The 19303-nt window shown below is 38.0% G+C and overlaps 1 protein-coding gene across 8 annotated transcripts in view; it reads right to left on the reverse strand.

The window, feature by feature from the left end:
• The window catches only part of LOC117421560 (type II inositol 3,4-bisphosphate 4-phosphatase-like), a 353781-nt gene that overhangs the window by 75174 nt on the left and 259304 nt on the right, over positions 1-19303 (reverse strand). For all 8 annotated transcript variants that reach the window (XR_009329315.1, XR_009329316.1, XR_009329317.1 and 5 more), the window contains 2 exons: positions 16835-16939; positions 15545-15653 (listed from right to left, as the gene is read on the reverse strand). Coding sequence is in view for 2 of the 8 variants with exons in the window: in XM_059028317.1 (XP_058884300.1) it covers positions 15545-15653; positions 16835-16939 (214 nt within the window). In the remaining 6 variants the exon portion in view is untranslated. The remainder of the gene's footprint in view (positions 1-15544; positions 15654-16834; positions 16940-19303) is intronic.

The raw sequence follows: 19303 nt of genomic DNA on the forward strand, positions 1-19303 counted from the left end.
GCTGCCTCTGCCTCCACCACCGCCAGGAGCAGAGGAGCTGGAGCTGCCTCTGCCTCCACCACCGCCAGGAGCAGAGGAGCTGGAGCTACCTCTGCCTCCACCACCGCCAGGAGCAGAGGAGCTGGAGCTGCCTCTGCCTCCGCCACCGCCCGGAGCAGAGGAGCAGGAGCTGCCTCTGCTGCCCGTACCTCCGCAGGGAGTACGGTGGCCAGAGCCCCAGAAAGGGGAGCTGCCGGCCACGAAGAAGGGGGAGGAGGTCTGGAGACCACCAACCCCAGCAGCAGTTTCGCTGCCGGAGATCGTGGGGGAGGTCAGGAGACCTGCTCCCACTGCAGCAGTTTCGCTGCCGGAGATCGTGGGGGAGGTCCGGAGACCTGCTCCCACTGCAGCTTCTTCGCTGCCGGCAGTACTGTGGTCGGAGCCCCACCAAAGGGAGCTACCGGCTACAAAGAAGGGGGACGAGGTCTGGAGACCACTTTCCCCAGCAGCAGTTTCGCTGCAGGAGTTCTTGTGGCCGGAGCCCCACAGGAGGGAGCTGCCGGCTACGAAGAAGGGGGAGGTCGGGGGACCACCTGCCCCCGCAGCTTTTTCGCTGCAGGACGGGACCAACAGGCTGTCAGCCGTGCCACTACCGGCAGGGGTGCTGACAGCATGGCCAGCCATGGGCCCACTGAAGCCTCCCTTCCCAGCCCGAGACTTTGTCCTGGACTGCTGGGTTTTTAAGGGGGGAGGTGGCCGTTGAGGCCATGTGTGCTGCGCACAAGGGGGGGTATATGTGGCAATGTGCCCCGCCCCTGTGTGCAATTGTGTGTTATGTGTTGTATGTTGCGTGTGTAAATGTTGGTGTATAGTCATTGGTACACGGGATATAAACGGGTCTGTGTTTCACGTGTATTTAAAAAGTGTATATTTGTATTTAGGCACGGGATTGCACATCACGCACGTGCATTTAAAATATAATATGTGAACACTGGGTTTCACGTAATTAATTCACGTGCTGGGATTCAAGTGAATAATTAATTAGTAATTGAATCCCAGCACAACAGTATAAATAGGCACATTTTCATTCAGTCGGGGTTAGGTGTTCGGTGAGTGGAGAACGGGTGAGAGAGAAGGAGAAATACATTTAAATATCAATTGCTATTACGTGCTGGTAGGACCAGCACGATACTTGTTTATTTAAAACTCACCGTGTTTGTTTGTCTCCGTGCACCGTTTGTTAAGTGTTTAGTCCGTTTTGTTTATATGTTTCTTTTGGCTACCAGTGCCGTGTCCTGTTTTGTGCTGTTTACAACCCTTTTATTTGTTAAATAAACGCTGAGTGCAGCCATTGCACTCAGCTCATCATCACCACCATCTCTGTCTGTGTATTCCTTTTCTGGTCTGACGCCACCCACTCTGGCCGTCTTTGTGACAACGCCATATCAGTAAAACGAGTAATGATTTTTTTTTTTTTTAAATTTGGCTTCTGTTCAGCTACGACAGCGTTGTAAAAAAAAAAAAAAAATGTGATTACAGACTTCTGTAATCACTTCTGTACAGCCCGAGAAGACGGTATTTTTTTTTCAATTTTTTTGTGTGTATCAGTATTGCCTGCATGTCCACAAGGTTATAAGTAAACAAAAAGCATTACGGCTGAGAAGCTGGTAAGCTTGAATTATACTAAAATGTCTGCTTTTTGGGGGGATTCTCCATGAATAACTATGCAATCTTTACAGTTACAACGCTATTTTATAGAGCAAGCGATTATGAAGCGTTCTGTCTATACATTTCATTACCAAAAATATTCAATGAAATATACGACCACAGTTCAGTCGTAAAAATAATTATATAACGATTTTTAAGCAAACTGTATTCATGTGACTAGTAAAGCTCATGTATTATGTATTTTTTTGTTTGTTTCGATTGTCTTCTGGTTTAAAAAGCATAGTGCAGGTTATTTTTTTATTTTTATTTTTTCACGTGGATGCAGCTGCAACGGTAGTTTACAGTATGTGTCTTTATATACTGTATACTGTGTGTACGTGTGAATTAATATCATCCTTCCACTCTAATTAAGTTACATGAGTTAGTAAAACTGTTCTTTAAACACCAGCAAAAAATGGCCATTTTAAGAAAGATTTTTTCACTCGCTTGTTGACTGTACCATGTTAACAGCTGTCCCCAGTGGTGGGAATGTGTAATTTCAAGGTGAAATATATGCAAAAATGGAATGTCACCCATATTGACTAGCTCATGGCAGTCATGTTTGTTGATGTAGGAACTTTTCCTGACTAACTTTTTTAGAGGACAGCACAAAGATAACGTATACCCAAGATTCACGTCAATCAACCAAAGGGCTCATGAGCAGTTGTTGTTTTACACAAAATCCAACATAGTTGCCTCACCATGTAACTGATCCATTTTTCCTTAAGTAGAATCAATTGTGGACATGAGCGCACTATGTACAACATTTTTCACAGCTGTACTATTTACCGTTCATGAGAAGAAGACTTTTGAATATTGTCCAAACTTTTCATTAAATCCAAGATGGCTGCCACACCATGTGACCAAAGGCAGCCATATTGACCACGACACAACATCCCATAGTCCTGTACATCCGTGTCAAATTTTGTGCATTTTGGTGCAGCCAATAAGAAGTTATACGCAGTTTTATAGCCAGTTGTGTATGTTGATGATGTCATGCAGCGTGGACGCCATGATTTTCACAGTAGCAACTTCCCTTAACAAGCGTAACAGATGACCATACTGAGCCGTTTTATTCCAATTTTTGTTTCAATCGGATAAGCGGTTTCAGAGAAGAAGATGTCTGAATTTTGATGATTTTATATTTTTATGGTAATTTTATGTCATTAATCAATGTGGTTGCCAAACCACACAACCAATCAGCTTCATATTAACAACAGTTAATCATGGAATATCCCTCAACATGTATAGCAATTTTCAGAACTCTGCATTAAACAGTTTCCGATACATAGGCAGTTTAACAAATTGTGCAAAATCCAATATGGCTGCCGAACCATGTGACTTGCGCAAATTTGCTGAATATCACCGACTATCCCCGTACGCATCTGTGTACCGAATTTCATGAGTTTTTGAGCATGTTTTGGCAGAAAAAAGAAAAAAATAATAAAAATAATAATAATAATAATAATAATAAAAATAATAATCCTAACAAAAACAATAGGCTTCCCCAGCCTACGGCTTGGAAGCCTAATGATGCATTAGAACATGCATTATGATATGAAACCTTGCAACAACAACAAAAATAAATATATAAAATGAGGTACGGAAATTAGGAAAACCAAAAATTAAAACAAAGTCAAAAACAACATTTTCAGTATAATGCTTTAAACATTTAGGAAGAAAGCCTGTGTGAGTATTGTCAAGGACGGTTCTGGCATGTCCCTTTTGTGCTATCAGTCATTAGATCCTTTTGCATGGAAGGCCTTGGTTGCAAGGGTGTGCAGTTCTTTGATGGACCCAGATTCAATTAAAATGTGTTTGCCCACTGACGATGGGAAGGGGAATGTAGAGATGGGAGCCCAGCTAACAAGATTTAAGTTTTTGCAGGTATCAGGCTTTTAAAGACTGTCAACCACACCCGTGACTCACTGAGAGCAGAAACTGACCCAAGACTGTCACAGCTACTAATGTTGTAACCTCGTTCACACCTGCTTGTAGTACAGGCAGTGTTGAAGATGACTCATTGATTTTGGCTGATGAAGCAGGAATTTTTGATGGTCAGCGATTTAAAAGCCAAGATCTTCTCTATAATGAGCGATCTTGTTAATATTAACGAACGGAAATACCTTTCAGATAACAGAAGATAGGCGTTTATCTTACAATAATCATTTTCTATATATATATAACAAATTAATTAGAACCTGGCAGGAAGAGATGGGAACAGAAAGCGTAGGACATGTTAATACATTAAGTTAGATATTGGTTTGAAATAATAAGTATTGGAAAATGCTTATGATAGTGTTTTATATTAATCAACCCTAAAATTGGCAAAAAGCAAAGGTTGTCTTAAAACCTGCTTTGACTGGATTTTGTATGAACAGTGAAGAAGGTCAGACACAGTTCAGTCACTGTAGCACTATGGCATTCTGGTATATTAATGCTAGCCTGTATTTAGATATAAATAACTGGACCTCCCATTAAAATCTTGAAAGATTTATCAATGGAGTAAAATAATATTACAATTTCTAGGATCAACTGTTATACTGAAATGAAATAATTAGAAATACATCTTATAATGCCATTTAAGATAAACTGTTGAAAGAACATAGTAAAAGTTTATTATAACAGAAGCATGGCATTGACAATATTGTAAATATACGGTTAAGACACATTTGAAATAATGTTCATTTAATTAAATCAATTTAAGAGTTAGTTCAGTTTCTCCAACTAGGTGGAGGGTCTTTTGGATATTACAATAGCAATTAAACCAACATTTGAAATGTTGTAATGTCTAAAAGACTTTTTGGTTTTTTTTGTAAATGTTTGTCTCAGACACACAGTACAATTCTGGAAGGGCATTAAGCCTTCAAATAAGGCTTGGTCTTTGGCACCTCGAAGCAGGATTCTGTGTTGGCTCGTTAAAAAACGAGATTCACTGGTCGTCAGCAATTTTGAATCCATGGTCTTTCCAAAATTAACTCTCTTCATGATATCATAGAAATTAATGAACACTTGGCAGCCAAATAAGCATTTGATTAAAATAGAAAAGTCATCTACAGTATCAGTCCTTATCAGATAGGTAGTGATTTTAATTGGGATAATGTTTGCGAGCCAAAAATGACTTCATGCAGTGAATTTGGAAAAGTGCTTAAAGTGGGGTTTCATCTTAATTAAAACACTAGGCTTGGCAAGTAAACAAGGTGTGTGGAAACCTACTTGTGCAGGCAATTTTTAGAAACAAAGAGAGGTCAGTTTTAAAACAAGCATGGTGCAAGTTAATATAAGGCTATTACATTTAACATGTTTCATTATAGCTTAAATTTAAATGAAAATAACTGGACTTGCCACTGTATGCTTAGTGGTCTTATTCAAAGGCTTATGATAACCCCCTACACTCTTTATCAAATACTTTGTTAACACACATTTGTATATGAAGTTAAACTGACCCATTGACAACACACTGAAAAGGTAACATAATATGCCGCTAAGAGGAACATATATTTTTTTGACCCAGGTTAATATAATTAAATAGATCTGGTGTTACATTTTAAAAACATCTCTCATATATACACATATACTGTACTTGTATTTGCTAGCAAGGACCCTGTGAACTCTAGTTCACCTATTTTGTATGGAAAAGAGTGGTGGAAGATAGTGAACCATGAGCTCACATTCAGTTAATTTTGAAAAGAGTTGACCGGATCCTTCTAGAAAATATCATTAACTCAAAGATAGGAACTGTCAAGGCAGACTGATGATCAGATTTAATTGGAACACCTGATGTATTCAATGGGGGGAAAATCCTATAAAAACCAAGGTAAAACCCCAGTCAAGTATCATGCGACTTGCTAACTGCAAGTTGTGTGGTCCATGCTCTGAAGATCTCTGAAAAACTCTATTCACAAGTCTCTGCCTTTTGAAGACCGTTCTTATTTTTCAATATATCCTACACTACACTTCTTCCATATACTGGAAGGTAAGCATGTATTTGAATTTAATATCTCTTATATTATAGCACTGCTATAAGGTATAGAAATTATGTTTTGGTTTGAGAGTCTGATTATATATATATATATATATATATATATATATATATATATATATATATATATATATATATATATATATATACACACACACACATATATATACACAGTGCTTTGCATAAGTATTCACCCCCCTTGGACTTTTCCACATTTTGTAGTGTTACAACCTGGAATTAAAATGGATTTAATTGGGATTTTTACCATTTGATTTACACAACATACTTAACACTTTGAAGGTGCAAAATATTTATTGTGACACAAAAGTTAATTATACAAAAAAAAGACATTTGTTGGTTGCATAAGTATTCACCCCAGAGTCAATACTTGGTAGAAGCACCTCTGGCAGCAATTACAGCTGTGAGTCTTTTTGGGTAAGTCTCTACCAGCTTTGCACATCTGGATCCTTGCAATTTTTGCCCATTCTTCTTGGCAAAATTGCTCAAGCTCTGTCAAGTTGGATGGGGACCGTTGGTGAACAGCAATTTTCAAGTCTTGCCACAGATTCTCAATCGGATTGAGGTCTGGGCTTTGACTGGGCCATTCTAAGACATTCAGGTTCTTGTTTTCAAACCACTCCAGTGTAGCTTTGGCTGTGTGTTTAGGGTCATTGTCCTGCTGGAATTTTCCTGTATTTGGCTCCATCCATCTTGCCCTCAATCCTGACCAGTTTCCCAGTCCCTGCCGATGAAAAGCATCCCCATAACATGATGCTGCCACCACCATGCTTCACCGTGGGGATGGTGTTCTCAGGGTGATGAGCAGTGTTGGCTTTGCGCCACACATAGCGTTTTGTGCTAAGGCCAAAAAGTTCAGTTTTGGTCTCATCAGACCAGAGAACCTTTTTCCACATGTTTGCTGTGTCTCCCACATGCCTTTTGGCAAAATCCAAACAGGATTTGATATGGGTTTTTTTCAACAACGGCTTTCTTCTCGCCACTCTTCCATAAAGCCCAGCTTTGTGGAGCGTCCGGGTTATAGTTGTCCCATGGACGGTTTCTCCCATCTCAGCTGTGGATCTCTCCTGCTCCTTCAGAGTTACCATTGGCTTCTTGGTTGCTTCTCTGACTAATGCCCTCCTTACCTGGTCACTGAGTTTTGGTGGACGGCCTTCTCTAGGCAGAGTCGCGGTTGTGCCATATTCTTTCCATTTTTTAATAATGGATTTAACGGTGCTCCGGGGGATGTTCAAATTTTAGGATATTTTTTTATAACCCAACCCTGATTGGTGCTACTCCAGAATTTTATCCCAGACTGGTTTTGATAGCTCCTTGGTCTTCATGATGCTGTTTGTTTAGATATGCTCTCTAACAAACTCTGGGGCCTTCCAGAAACAGGTGTATTTAATCTGAGATCATATGACACTTTAATTGCACACAGGTGGACTCCATTCAACTAATTATGTGACTTCTGAATTGGTTGCACCAGAGCTTATTTAAGGGTGTCACAGCAAAGGGGGTGAATACTTATGCAATCAAGACTTTTCACTTTTTTATTTGTAAATAATTTTGAAAAATATGTAGATTTTTTTCCCCACTTCGACATTATGGACTATTTTGTGTAGAAATCCTAATTAAATCCATTTTAATTCCAGGTTGTAACACTACAGAATGTGAAAAAGCCCAAGGGGGGTGAATACTTATGTAAGGCTCTGTATATATAGAATGTTCTAGAACTTAGCGGTGGGCGTTTTTAGCTTTATGCATGCATAGCCTGAAGGCTAAATATATAATAACCATATTCGTATTACTGTATTGAAGTACTAATGCTGTTAAACGTGTAAAGGCACTGGACGGCCCAGACTGCTTTTTACTTGGGATTTACAGTGGTCTGCGCAACCAACCATCCAATTTTGAAAGCATTTAATAAACCGAAAAGAGCACTACTACTGCTCTGATTCGTTAAAACTTCAAATTAAATAAGTGTGTGATTTTCTTGAATATTAAAAAGTTGTCTGGACATATAGCCTGCCCAGTGCATGAACAGAATCACTACAGGAGTTTAAAACATCTCTGTCCTCCTTGAACGTCTCCCCTGAGTTTAAGAGTGTGCTCAGAGCATATATATAAATAAAAGGAGTACGTGCGAAAACTTGACACTATGATGATGGTAGAAAGCCTAGCTCCCATGGAAACAAAAGCAATACATTATCAATTAAAAGGAGGGTGACAAGCTGATACATGCCTGTAACACCTGGAAACCACAACTGTAGGAAAGTTTAATTAAAGAGCAATTAATTATGTTTGTTCCAGCAAGGCGTGACACTTAGAACTGACTACAAAGCCTCAGACAGCCAACTCCGCGATGGGAGAAGCTACACGCTGCTACCAAGGTTCAGCAGAATCAAATAACTCACATTAGCAAAACCATCAAACAGTAACATTTCCCTTGATTTTCATAAATTACCTGTCTCTTGGATTTTGAAATGTCAGTATTGTAAAGAGGCAAAATGATATTGCAGTCGACCTTTGTTCTTTTGGAAAACGTTCAGAGCAAATGACTAGGCAGGGATGGAAATGTGACTCACATAACATATCAGCTTGAGTCATTCCAGGCTATTCTGTTAGCTTAAAGGAACACTCTGGGAAATAAATTAGATTAATTCCCTTCAAAGCAGCTTGGGGTGCTTAGATTGTATAGGTACCGTACTGTAATACTGAAGAAACCTATAGCAGTGACTAGTTTACAAATTTTACAACAGCCATCACCTTTCCTTTCACAACAAAAACCGATACAGATAATAGTTTTGAATAGGGTCATACAAAGGTCTTGCATAAAGATTTTAATTTGCTTAGTTCAGTCTGAGTATTTTTTTTTTTTACCTTGTACAATTACTTTGACAGCAATGTTTAACCTTGAGTGCATATGACATATACTAGTGTACTGTATGTGCAGTGAATTATTGGCCCTTTATTTTTATTTTTTTTACATGTAGGCAAGTTTGAGCTTCTCTGAAGGCTTGAGCATTTGTTTGTTGGCATTTTGCATTAACAACTCTGCATCACGTCTTTCCTTAAAATCCATAAATAATAGATAAGTTCCCTGGTGTAACTTGCAAAGAGTTTTATGAGCTTATAAAGCACCAACAAATCACATTAAATCTCTGGCAGCTTCACGCAAGTGTTCAAGGAACTTTACTGACAAAATCAGGCTGACGAGACCTGAACAACACATCCCAAGGATAAAGTACTATCAGAAGTACGAAGGACAGCTTCAAAAGTGCTTGCAGTGCATTCTGCTTGTCAAACTAAGGAGCCTTAAAGGATACACTGCTACACACTGACTTTGGCAATGACGAGGGTCTATTCATAAAGGGTTAATGCCGAAAAGAGAAAACAGGAGTACATGAACGGATTTCATCCATAGCTGCCTATTATACGACAGTTGCTATTCATAATTGATAATTCAGATGCGTTTTTTAAGCCCCAATGATTTTCGTCTATGAAGGCATGTTTTTAACGAATTGAGAGAAAGGCTAACGATTACCTCATTAGTATAAATTTTCATCGGTCCTGAGCGTCAACCTGCTATTCATAAGAGTGAACGACAGCGAAATGCTGTCGATAACTAGGAGTTATTGAACGCTTTCTACAGTCAAGTCTAAACTAACGACAGCCTTGGCAGACTATTTATTTAAATACATATTTATATTATTACACTTGCTGTTACACAGTTTGACATTCCCGTGATTAACACTGCCTATTTAAAAAAAAAAAAAAAATCTGTAACTTTATATGAAGGAAAATGTTTAATATGAATATATACTCACACAAGAACATATTCACTGGCATAATCATTTTGAAACAGCGCTGTGTAGAGGAGAGCAAGTGAGAGACTGAGAATAGACAGTTATTTTATTATTATTATTTCTTTGCCGTGATCCGCGACTGACAGCGGTCCTTTTCTTTTTATTTCTTTTACCTGTGTTCACAATAAACAGTTTGGACGAATACTGCCTGTGTGAACCTGTTTATTTTCATGGAGCGTTACAATATACAGTATACCAGTGTTGCTGATGCAGTGGAGGGAAATTTGGGCTTGCTTGATATTGCAACAAACACTGATCGAGCCTCAGTGCGAAGCTCGATTAGTGTTCGAAAGGGAGTCTTTTTTTTCGCGCACCACAAAACGATCCATTTTGTGTACAGTGTGCATAACAACGTGAAACTTTCACAGATTCATAAACATAAACTCGTCCCTGACTGATTCCCTGCTTTAAGCAGGGTTTATTATTATTATTATTAATAATAATAATAATAATAATAATAATAATAATAATAATTGATATTTGTAAGATTAACATTTAAAGTTTTCAAAATTATTATTATTTATTATTATTATTATTATTATTATTATTATTATTATTATTATTATTATTATTATTATTATTACTACAATCACAGTGCTTTTTGTTTAGTTTTTATTTTTAATTTTTTGGTCCTGCAGTTAAGAATGGATATCTTATGTGTGCGTATGGAAATGTGTTTACCAGCGTTACCAAACAACCGAAAAATACAAAGTATTTATTTAAAAAATACTTTTTTTTCCTAAATGATGACATGTCCTGAATTTTTGGCAGACGTGATAGGGGCATCGAAATCGTGTTTTGCAAACTGCCCGTGACTGGCAGCAGCGGGCTCGGTTTTTGGTAGTACGGTCTTTTTGCAACAGCTACCGACACCACCCAGGTAACATTAATAATGCTGATGAAGTCGTCAAAAAGAGGCGGATTTTCGTTCTTGAACGACTGTACACCCAATCACAAAGTGCTTTGCAAAAGTCGCCCGTATTCTCAGATCATTTTATGAATAGCAATATGGACGACTTTCGTTAGTTTTAAACAAAATTTGTTTTATTACGGCTGTCGGCAAGTACTTTTTATGAATAGGGCCCATGGAGACCACTGGTGGTGAAGCGACAGCATCTGGCTAAAAACAACTCAGCGGGGGCTAGCCCGGCCTATCTGAGACCGCACCTAACCTCTGTGCTAATTTCTAAATGGAGTGTAGGCCAGCATTCACACATACTTCAAATGAGAAAGTTCAAACCAGACTGGCATTTAACAATGCTAACCTTATGCAGGAGTAAAGAAAAAGGACCACGTTCTTAAAGAAATCTAAAACAACTACAGCTGTTATCTTGTAACTTACGTTATTTGCATGTTACTTGAAAGCTATTTTTCCATGGATAATTTTTTACCCTTGTCAGAAAACTGCCCTCATATGTGGCACAGTGACATTTGGCTTGATATTTGCTGGTTGGCTTGGAAAACAACCTTGTAAAGTATAACATTTGTGCAATGCATCCCAGTAGCCTTTTTCTTATTGTTCTTTTGAGTATGTGACAACAGAAAAGGTCATTCTAGGAAGATGGTCATAGAGGAGCTCTGGTAGGCTGACACTTTGCAGCAGTGTCCGTGGCGCAGCGGCCTGGATGATACCTTTAGATGTCTCTCTGCATGTGTCAGTAGGCCTCTCGGGTGAGATAAGGACAGATGATTACCATGCTATTACACTCTTTCCTGCTTGTCGCTTAGGCTCCAGTCATCCATGCTGCTAGGCCCACTGGATCAGGCAGAAATCCCTGAGCAATGGAATCATTGTTTTGAATAATGTATTCCTCATAAGTCCTGCAAAAATTGTTATCTATAGCGGTTTATGTATATTGTGGCAAGGTGGGTCTTGCTTTGCCAACTGCAGGACTTTTTTCCACTGTCTTCTAATGTGGAAACAAACAGCAGTAAGTGATTTCCAAAACAAGGCGGTGCCTGTATGTTTATTTTAAAAACAATAAAGCAAATCAAAACAAATCCTAACTCCGGGTAGAAGTATATAACTAAACCTTTACCAAGTTAAAACTAAGTACCAGAAGGCTAAGGCGTTTACCGATAACCCAAAAAGGACCACTTTTTTTACCACAAGTATAATATATCTTTTCTTCAGGTTCGGTTAGTCCTGGTCTATGTGTAGGTCATAGCCCTCATACAGGCACCAGGACTGATCCCCAGACCTGTTTGAAAACTTTGTTTTTATTCATTGCCAGGTGCTTCTCATTCCTGGCTTGAGAATGCACGGCATTCCAGATTATGTAGTCCTGACGTCCCTGTTTTAAACATCAGGACTACAAAGGATTACAGAGGGTATAGACTGCGCGTTATTTGTGGTCCTATGTATGTCCCCTTTATAATCTTTCACCACACTATCACAATATGTATAAGTTTAAGTTTATGTATAAAAAAGAACAAAAAGTAAATGTCTATATTGTGCTTGTATAGCAATGTCTCAAAATCACTGAACAATGTACAATTTGATGCCTAGTCCACTTCCATAACATACAGCAAAGTCATTGCGCCTTGTGAATAATCATCTCAGTTATTATGTTGCTGAACTATTAACTACATCTGCCTCTGGTTCTTTTCAGTGCCTGGAAGTAGTAATAATTCCTATATGGAAACAGATCTCTGAAAAAAGTCAAAGAAAACCTTTTTTTTTTAGTATTTCAAAATTTTATTATAAAAAGTTGTTCTTTGGTGTCTGAAACTAACATTTGAGTGTTTATGTTGATTTATTTATCTCATTCAAAGTTCATAAAAAAAATCAGAGGACAGATCACTAAAAACAAAACAAAAAAATCTAATTCTTATGTTTTTTTCCCCCCAGAGACAACAACAAGAGAATATCATACTTGTCACTTTACAGTCCCTCCTAATGTGCCAGTGATGTAGGTTCAGAATTTTTGAAAAAGGCTTTCCCATGAATTATACATTTAATCATAAACACCAATAAAACACGTCATCTGGATTAGTCATATAAAAATTATAAAGACAGACAAATAATGATCTACATCGACAGAATGAATGTTCTCATGGGTTGGCAAATAAATACACCCATCCCTCATTATATCACCCTCGATATATAGCGGATTTGTATTGGACCCTGACACCCGCGATATATCGAGTGGGTGGTGTAGCTTAGTAATTTTCCTCCGCATTAACATCTTTACTTACTGACTCAGGTTTGTGGGTGAAATCATCATATACTGTAGCAAATAATACTGGCTTTTCTTGATGGCTCTGAAAATCTTCCAATAACTGTAAACTTCCACTATTTTTTACTACAGAGAGTGGCCACTTTATTAGGGATGCCAAGTCAACACTTTGACGGATCAAAGCAGCTGCTATAAAAAGGGACAGATTTCACAAAGCACCTGTAGCATCTCATTATCAGCGTGGCGTTCAACTGAGGTTGGAAAATGAATGTGAACAGTGTGAACAATTACTTTTCTCTTCAAATGTATCTGCCCTGAAAGGATTTTTTTTTTTTTTTTTTTTTAACTACTGTAGCACGGAGTGAGTTTAGTTGTCAAGTACTGCAAAATACTCCTATTATGGTATATCTCACTGTAAACAATTTATTTAAAATCAGGAGTCCCTGTGTGGTGAAGTGCCCTTTGGCGATTAAGGTTTCTATATATTGATTGGGGGTTGACCTTTATGTAGGGGACACAGGAAGTGAGAATGGGAGAGAAATATGAGTAAGACTGTAAGCAAGACTAAACAGCTGTACACCCCCCTTTTGCTCTGTACACATCCTCATACCGTGTTCTCTCCCAATAAAGCCTTTTGATCCGACTTATTGTGTATCGACAATTAATACACAGTCTTTTCAAAGCCAAAGGAATCGGTTATCAGAAACCGCCTCAGAAGAACAGTTACCAGTTGTTTCTGTTGTGTTTGAGTAGGTGTAACAGCGGTTGTTTGGTAACGGAACAGAAAATATCACAGAGTGGTTTGAACTGTTGTACTGCAAGTCAGTACAGTTTAAAATATGTACTTTCCCACACTCAGTTACTTTGAGGTAAAAATACACTTCCTACAGAGAAAAGTAAGTTGTCAAGGAGATTATGTGTAATTACTGGTCCTGAGCACTCTATTTGTGTTTTTTTTTTTGGTTGCTTAAAAGTTTAAAATGACAATGTATGTTACAGTATAAGACATGACTAGAAAGAAAGAAAAGAAAAATGTTAAGCCTTAGTTAAAGTCTTTAACTAAGACTTTAAACATAAACCTCTAGTTTCACAGACCTTGATTAACACTGACCATGGACTACATAATATTAGTTTAGGTAAACTTCCAAATGTTTGTAGTTTTTATTAGTTTGCATTAGCTTAACAAATGTGTACTGTAAACAAATGTTTTATTCAGAATTGGATTTAAAGGGAAATTTAAAAATAGCTACAAAGCACCAACTCCCTTAAAAGATATGGTGTCCCTTAATAAATAGATAAAATACATACAACCATACATACATACATACATACATACATACATACATACATGAAATAAAGAGAATAATGAGCACCAAATACCCAAATGATTTACTTTTCAAGCTTTCACTAGGCAAAAGTGTACTTACTAGTTATAGATGCATTCATTACCTTTAACCTGAAAAATAACTCCTAATCAGTGCTTTTTCTGCCGTGTTGTTTAATTTTTCCTTGGCATTATTATTATTTTTTTTTAAATATCGAATATCGATCACCTATTGATTTTGGAAAAATACCGTTGTTGCATTGTGCCCGAGTTTTTAATTAATTCAGATTCTCATTTTAGCCATTGAAAAAAACTAGAAACCTACTGGTATAAATCGGTGGCAGTTACCGGTGCTATGTTTTGAATGCAGTTTATTCATATTGTCACTTTACAGTGCTGGCCTGATGCAGCCTGCTTGTTTCTCTCCCGGTCGACTGTATAATTATTAAAAGTGAACTCCACCCCTGCATGTACTTTTAGTTTACTCTCCATGCTGTTGTTGTTTTGTTTTTTTGTTGTGTCTGTGACAAAACTCAAAAATCACTATTTTCCTCAAGATTTTTTGTGATCAGTGATCAGAAATCTGTCTTTTCTTCCCGCCTAAACATTTTGATTCCGGGGCTCCCTGCTGCTTGTGACGTTGTGATCACAGAACGGTGCTATAGGCTAGAAAGGTGTTTTCTATTTCCTAAGCAATGGTCTTAACAACCATGGCAGGAACCTGTTTATGTGCAAAATGACAAGATGACTGCGTGTGTTAGAGAGGGGCTGCATGTATTGAAAATTAAATAAGTTTGTTATTGACTTTATTGTAAAGACAATGACTCGAGTCAGATGGAGACTTTTTTGCATGACTCGAGTCAGATGGAGACTTTTTTGCATGACTCGAGTCGAGTCACATCTTTTGAGCAGGGAGTCGAGTCACATCTTTTGAGCAGGGAGTCGAGTCACGTCTTTTGAGCAGGGAGTCGAGTCGAGTCACGTCTTTTGAGCAGGGAGTCGAGTCACGTCTTTTGAGCAGGGAGTCGAGTCACGTCTTTTGAGCAGGGAGTCGAGTCACGTCTTTTGAGCAAGGAGTCGAGTCACGTCTTTTGAGCAGGGAGTCGAGTCACGTCTTTTGAGCAGGGAGTCGAGTCACGTCTTTTGAGCAGGGAGTCGAGTCACGTCTTTTGAGCAGGGAGTCGAGTCACGTCTTTTGAGCAGGGAGTCGAGTCACGTCTTTTGAGCAGGGAGTCGAGTCACGTCTTTTGAGCAGGGAGCCGAGTCACGTCTTTTGAGCAGGGAGCCGAGTGACGTCTTTTGAGCAGGGAGTCTAATCGAGTCACTTGATTCCGAGTCGAGTCATTACAACTCTGTCAATAACTGCATATGCATGGTGGCAGATGTTGGAACATCAGTGATGTATCTTTACTATAAGCTTTCCTACTGTTTTGAAGTTTATGTATATTGTATACACTCCCAGATATGTATACATTTCCAGACTAAATGATGGAATAATACTTACTTTTTCTTTTCTGCTTCAAATCTGCTCAGCAGCCTATGAAGACCTCCATTTTTAAATCCCTGAAAGTGGGCCGCAGGGGCTCCAACAGTGATGACATCGTAAGCAGCATCTACACAGAAACAAGATTAGTGCTTCAGGCTTAGAAATAGCAAGGTTAACATTCAACAGTTTTCCAACTGCTGTAGGGATTACAGTAATTAAAAAAAAAATGCATCTTGTGTATAATGCGCATGACTGAGCATAAAGTATATATAAAGTTAAGGGTGTCCAAGACCAGGAGTGGAAGGGCCAACTTTATATTTATATATTTCTTCCATACCATTCTGACTGTATTCAGTCTGTATTTGTAGCTTAAACATTATCTTTGACAGGCTGGAACTGGCTGTAGAAGTATTTTACTTTAATGTGATTTTATATATATATATATATATATATATATATATATATATATATATATATATATATATATATATATATTATATATATATATATATATATATATATATATATATATATATAGACACACACACAATTAAGGCTGATTTGTTAGCTTGATAACAGTTACAGTACTGACGGTTACGTTTCTAACACATTTACAAACTGACAATGAAGCCAATGATTTCGATTCCACCGAGCCGCAAAACAAATCCCCCTGCTGATAACAGCAATGTATAAACGTATCCTTTTTTTAAAAAGATAAACTTGATGAACACTTTCGTGTTATCTGGCCATTCTCACAAATGTAAATGGAATCTATTTATATCAGGATTTTTTGTGTATTTTGTTCCTTCCAAAAAATGCTCAACTATAAATATCAAACTGTATGTAAACCTAAATGCAGTGGATGCTGTTAACAATTTAACAGAAGAGATGTGTTCTGACAGCTCTGCTTTCAGAAACAGTTGTGCCAGAGAAAAGTATACCATCTAGTGTTTCTACAAACACTACCAGGCTTTATTAGTGCATTGTGTTCCTGTCTACCTTTGTTAATGTTCACCTGTCAGCTCCCTGAAGACCCCTAGCTAACTATATTTGACTGGAAGTCTACAATACCAGGATAAGTAGAGCATAAGAAAATAAAATAGACTGACCCTGGGGACCTGAACCCCAGAACTGTCGGGCCTTGTTACTTCCAATCAGAATCTCATGATTCTAGGGTTAAGGTGACTGTATCCTGTGCATTATGATTAATAGACATGTTAGCATTCTGTGGCTGTACAGCTGGAAACACTATTGCTAGGTGAAAAGGTTTGAAAAGCATGCAAAATGCAATTTGATGTATCTCCTTACCTGTTTTCCTCGGGCAGTTAACCCTCATTCTTTGCGTGTGGAGATTAATTGGGATGAATTCTAAATATTTCTCTGCTTTACTGATGCTTGGTTTAAAAGAAGAGCCTGAAAAAAGAACAAAGAAACATAGTGTTGAAATTCTTAATCGGCATATTATATGACATTGCCTATGATGTCTCATTTCGGGCAAACCTTGGTAGTATTCTTAATCAACATTATTTTCCACTGCACAAAAAAGGCAGTAATCGCTACCTTTGAGACGTTGGGTAGTCTCTGTTTTCTGTCTTCAAACCAAACTCAAAAAATAAAATGGTTGGAATAAAAACTGTGGTCCCTGAAGAATGAAGCTGAACACCCCAGATCTACCACATGTTACACTTCCTATAATGAAGAATACAAACACAAAAGAAAATAAATAAAATAACTTGTTTATTGTACATAACCAGCATCTTGGAAAAGGAAATGTTAGCTCGTTGCTACTGCACATCCTAATAAGAATGCTTGAATGTATTTATGTGTCTATAAAAAACATTCAGTCACTTCAATCAATGCCACAATGTTTGACAGAAATGCTGCCCCTATACAGTGTGTATAAAAGGTTTGATCCAAGGCTCATTCAAATGGCATTTTAACTATTCATGAAAAGTGTAAATTAAAAGCGTTTCACTTTATGCTAATTACTGTGGGCAGCAAGCAGTAGCAGGGTGCTGATTAAAGGTATTTAGAAGACAGTAAAAACTCCTACATACTTTACATGCACACATTAAAGTTGAGCAGAGAGGAAGGAGTGAGGAGGACTGGGCATTGCTGGTCTGGGCAAAATAACAAAGTAGGCTGTGACCTGCTTTCACAAAAGATGAAAGATTGAGACACTGTTTCCAGGTCATCTGTTTTTGTCACTCAAGTGAACTACAATGTACAAAATAAATATGGGAGCAGACAACAAAAGGTGTGAATCAGAGAGATTTGTACAAGTGGAATAATGAGATCAGCCTCCCATCTGTTCACGCAGGTGGTATCTGGATGTCAAGGAAGTCCTCAGGTGCTCAACTGCATGTAAAATAAGGTGACTCTGCGTTGCCACAATTTGAAGTGAAAACATCAGAGTATGGATGGCCTTATATTTGCCCTTCAGACCCTGGGTCCACAAATGTGGACATACAATGTGGACATAAAGTGTTTAAAGGTACAAAAGGTTGAAAAGTAGCCTATATTTTGTTTATTATCTTTTTGAAAATTGCAATGCAGTGACTCTTAATTTTATGATTGACAATGTAAAACAACAAAAAATAGAATTTGATGCAAAGCATTGCATCAAAGCTGCTTCTGACTGCCATTACAGATAAAGGTGTTTATTTAATTGATCCAAACAGTGGCAGATCTGGATAACACAAGATGCAACATTTCACTTTCATGGGTAGGCTTATGGCTTCTTTTATGTAATATGGAAAACAGAAGCCCACGGAGAACACGCTACACTCCCGCCTCATTGATTTAATAAGCTTTACTATTGACTGTTATTTATTCATGTTATAATAATTGTGCTTAATCACTACATTTAAATACATCCACTTCACTATTTCTAGCTATGGTATAAAAAATATATTTAAAAAAAGAAACACTTGCATGTTGTAAATCGTCCTTTGCTCATTGGTTTGACTAATTTCTGATGTGCTGAACCCCATGGGCAGCGGCCTAGTCACGCTTCAATCAACACAACAAATAACAAAGACAGCTCTGTAACAAATTATCTGGCAACACTGAATAATGTCCATCCCCAAAACAGGTCTCTGGAGATTCAAGGAGAGATAGTTTCTCAGTGAGCGAGGCAAATGGATGATTTCAGGAGATCCATGGCTCTGTGTTCAGCACATGTTGCTTTCAAGTGCAAACCCTACCAGTGCACAACCAAGATGGCCTTACGAATGAGATGCGAAAACTAGGACCCTTCTACTTTGTAAAAAACATTTTTAATTTGTTTAAATGGAGTATCTCTGTAGCCAAGAAGTACGCTGTATTGGATCTGGGATGTAACCAATACCAGTCATATAAAACAAAGGCTATGTCAGTACAGAATAAACAAGCAATCAGTGTTAATTGACTGAGACTTGAGGAAGACCTTGGGGATTCCAAGTAAAAGGACTCCAGTGTCTTATGGGGGATTGGTGTCTTTGGCATTGACCAAGAAGATCCTACTGGGCTTGAGCTACTGTACAGTGGATGACCTCAAGGTAACCTCTATTTTTAAGTACAGAGGCAAGATTGTTGTTGGAAAAGCCATTTTACAAAGTAATATTGTATTAATGATGTATTAAATATTCATAGGCAAAACAAACCTGCAGCTTTTGGTTTAGCATGATAATCCTTTGCATGCTGTCATGTTGATTGCATCATCAGAGTATTACCATACTGAGGATGTAGAAATTAGAATACTTTAGCAAGTACAGTTAGCTGCAAATATGTTTAAAA

Source organism: Acipenser ruthenus, chromosome 1, assembly GCF_902713425.1.
Source record: "Acipenser ruthenus chromosome 1, fAciRut3.2 maternal haplotype, whole genome shotgun sequence".
Classification (NCBI taxonomy): domain Eukaryota; kingdom Metazoa; phylum Chordata; class Actinopteri; order Acipenseriformes; family Acipenseridae; genus Acipenser; species Acipenser ruthenus.